The sequence below is a fragment of the Oncorhynchus gorbuscha genome, unplaced genomic scaffold, assembly GCF_021184085.1.
Source record: "Oncorhynchus gorbuscha isolate QuinsamMale2020 ecotype Even-year unplaced genomic scaffold, OgorEven_v1.0 Un_scaffold_370, whole genome shotgun sequence".
Taxonomy (NCBI): domain Eukaryota; kingdom Metazoa; phylum Chordata; class Actinopteri; order Salmoniformes; family Salmonidae; genus Oncorhynchus; species Oncorhynchus gorbuscha.
In genome coordinates, this window is record NW_025745222.1 from 367,369 (window position 1) to 370,298 (window position 2,930).

Sequence of the window (2,930 nt, forward strand, 5' to 3'; positions counted from 1 at the left end):
GTGGTAGAGAAACATGGAGGAGGAGGACGTCTACAGCTGTCTATATCAACAGTTTAACAGGTGGTAGAGAAACATGGAGGAGGAGGAGGTCTCTACAGCTGTCTATATCAACAGTTTAACAGGTGGTAGAGAAACATGGAGGAGGAGGAGGTCTACAGCTGTCTATATCAACAGTTTAACAGGTGTGGTAGAGAAACATGGAGGAGGAGGAGAGGTCTACAGCTGTCTATATCAACAGTTTAACAGGTGGAAGAGAAACATGGAGGAGGGAGGACGTCTACAGCTGTCTATATCAACAGTTTAACAGGTGGAAGAGAAACATGGAGGAGGTCTACAGCTGTCTATATCAACAGTTTAACAGGTGGAAGAGAAACATGGAGGAGGAGGAGGTCTACAGCTGTCTATATCAACAGTTTAACAGGTGGTAGAGAAACATGGAGGAGGAGTCTAGGTCTACAGCTGTCTATATCAACAGTTTGACAGGTGGAGAGAAACATGGAGGAGGAGGAGGTCTATATCAACAGTTTAACAGGTGGAAGAGAAACATGGAGGTCTACAGCTGTCTATATCAACAGTTTGACAGGTGGTAGAGAAACATGGAGGAGGAGGACGTCTACAGCTGTCTATATCAACAGTTTAACAGGTGGAAGAGAAACATGGAGGAGGAGGAGGTCTACAGCTGTCTATATCAACAGTTTAACAGGTGGAAGAGAAACATGGAGGAGGAGGAGGTCTACAGCTGTCTATATCAACAGTTTAACAGGTGGAAGAGAAACATGGAGGAGGAGGAGGTCTACAGCTGTCTATATCAACAGTTTAACAGGTGGAAGAGAAACATGGAGGAGGAGGAGGTCTACAGCTGTCTATATCAATAGTTTAACAGGTGGAAGAGAAACATGAAGGAGTGGATTATGTCACTGGCTTCCGTTCCCCTATCACAGGAGGTTGGTAGGTCCTTAATCCGGGAGGACGGGCTCGTGGTAATGTCCTGAGAGGAATGAAGGTAATTAAACACATGGCTTCCATTGTTTCCGTTCCAGACATTATGACGATCCGTCCTCCCCTCAGCAGCAGTCCTCTATGTAGTACACCACCAGGCCACATCACCACAGATCTCTGGGAAAACACACAAATAACAGTCTCACAAAACCATTACCACATTTAATATTCACACATACTTGTGGGCATATGGTGTGTGTGTGTGTAACTGTATCAGTGCTCTGATTGGTCAGGCTGCAGGAACAGTGTGTGTGTTGACCTGTATCAGTGCTCTGATTGGTCAGGCTGCAGGAACAGTGTGTGTGTTGACCTGTATCAGTGCTCTGATTGGTCAGGCTGCAGGAACAGTGTGTGTGTTTACCTGTATCAGTGCTCTGATTGGTCAGGCTGCAGGAACAGTGTATGTGTAACTGTATCAGTGCTCTGATTGGTCAGGCTGCAGGAACAGTGTGTGTGTAACTGTATCAGTGCTCTGATTGGTCAGGCTGCAGGAACAGTGTGTGTGTTGACCTGTATCAGTGCTCTGATTGGTCAGGCTGCAGGAACAATGTGTGTGTTTACCTGTATCAGTGCTCTGATTGGTCAGGCTGCAGGAACAGTGTGTGTGTTTATCTGTATCAGTGCTCTGATTGGTCAGGCTGCAGGAAAAGTGTGTGTGTTTACCTGTATCAGTGCTCTGATTGGTCAGGCTGCAGGAACAGTGTGTGTGTTTACCTGTATCAGTGCTCTGATTGGTCAGGCTGCAGGAACAGTGTGTGTGTTTACCTGTATCAGTGCTCTGATTGGTCAGGCTGCAGGAAGCTGGAACAGTCATCCATCTTCTCCACCTGGTTCACACTCAGAGTCTCGGAACACATGGGACACACACTATCTGTCTCCAACAGTCTACACACACACACACACACACACACACACACACACACACACACACACACACACACACACACACACACACACACACACACACACACACACACACACACACACACACACACACACACACACACACACACACACACACACACACACACACACACACAGTTCAGAGAAACATGCCCATATTACAACAGTAGAAGAGGCTTTCACTACAATACAGATGTTTAGCCTCTGTGTGCGTGTGTGTCTCTGTGTGTGTGTTTTTGTGTGTGTGTGTCTCTGTGTGTGTGTGTGTCTGTGTGTCTGTGTGTTCCACTCACAGTATGAGCTGGGAGTAGAGAGCAGGGAATTCACAGTGAGGACAAACTGACCAATCCTCTTTCAGCATGTGATGACCCTAGAGAGAGAGAAGAGGAGGAGGAGGAGGAGAGAGAGGGAAGAGGAGGGAGAGAGAGGAAGGAGAGGAGGAGAGAGAGGAAGGAGAGAGAGGGAGGAGTAGGAGGAGAGGTAGGGAGGAGGAGGAGGAGAGGAGGGAGAGGAGAGAGAGAGGAAGAGGGAGAGGAGGGGGAAGAGGAGAGAGAGAGAAAGAGGGAGGAGGAGAGGAGGGAGGGAGAGGAGAGAGAGGAGGAGGAGGAGAGGGAGGGAGAGAGGAAGAGGAGGAGGGTGAGGAGGAGCGGAGGGCGAGGGAGGGGAGAGAGAGAGAGAGAGAGAGAGAGAGAGAGAGAGAGAGGTGATGGTTTATTAAGATTTTTGATTGGTTGACTGATTCACCATGGCACAGCTCCTAGTCCTAAAGTCAGGTGTGTGTGTGTGTGCGGTATATGTGTGTGTGTGCTCTGTGTATGTCCTATGTGTGTGTGTGTGTGTGTGTGTTACCGTGGCGATGCAGTAGGGCAGGTTGTTCTTGCAGCCAGGACAGATCAGTTCACACTGGGGCAGCGTGAAACCACAATATGGACAAGGAGTGGTCTCCTCTTCTATCTCACTGGTGTCTGGACGACTGGAGGAAGGAGAGAGAGAGAGTTAGAGAGAGAGACAGAGAGAGAGACAGAGCG

General features: G+C 48.6%; 1 protein-coding gene across 2 annotated transcripts in view; it reads right to left on the minus strand.

The window, feature by feature from the left end:
- Positions 1 to 744: 744 nt before the first annotated feature.
- The window catches only part of LOC124018011 (WD repeat-containing protein 19-like), a 105,651-nt gene continuing 103,465 nt past the window's right edge, over positions 745 to 2,930 (minus strand). For both annotated transcript variants that reach the window (XM_046333265.1, XM_046333266.1), the window contains 4 exons: positions 2,752 to 2,875; positions 2,196 to 2,272; positions 1,765 to 1,884; positions 745 to 1,116 (listed from right to left, as the gene is read on the minus strand). In XM_046333265.1, coding sequence (XP_046189221.1) covers positions 1,770 to 1,884; positions 2,196 to 2,272; positions 2,752 to 2,875 — 316 coding nt within the window. In that variant the 3' untranslated portion in view covers positions 745 to 1,116; positions 1,765 to 1,769. The remainder of the gene's footprint in view (positions 1,117 to 1,764; positions 1,885 to 2,195; positions 2,273 to 2,751; positions 2,876 to 2,930) is intronic.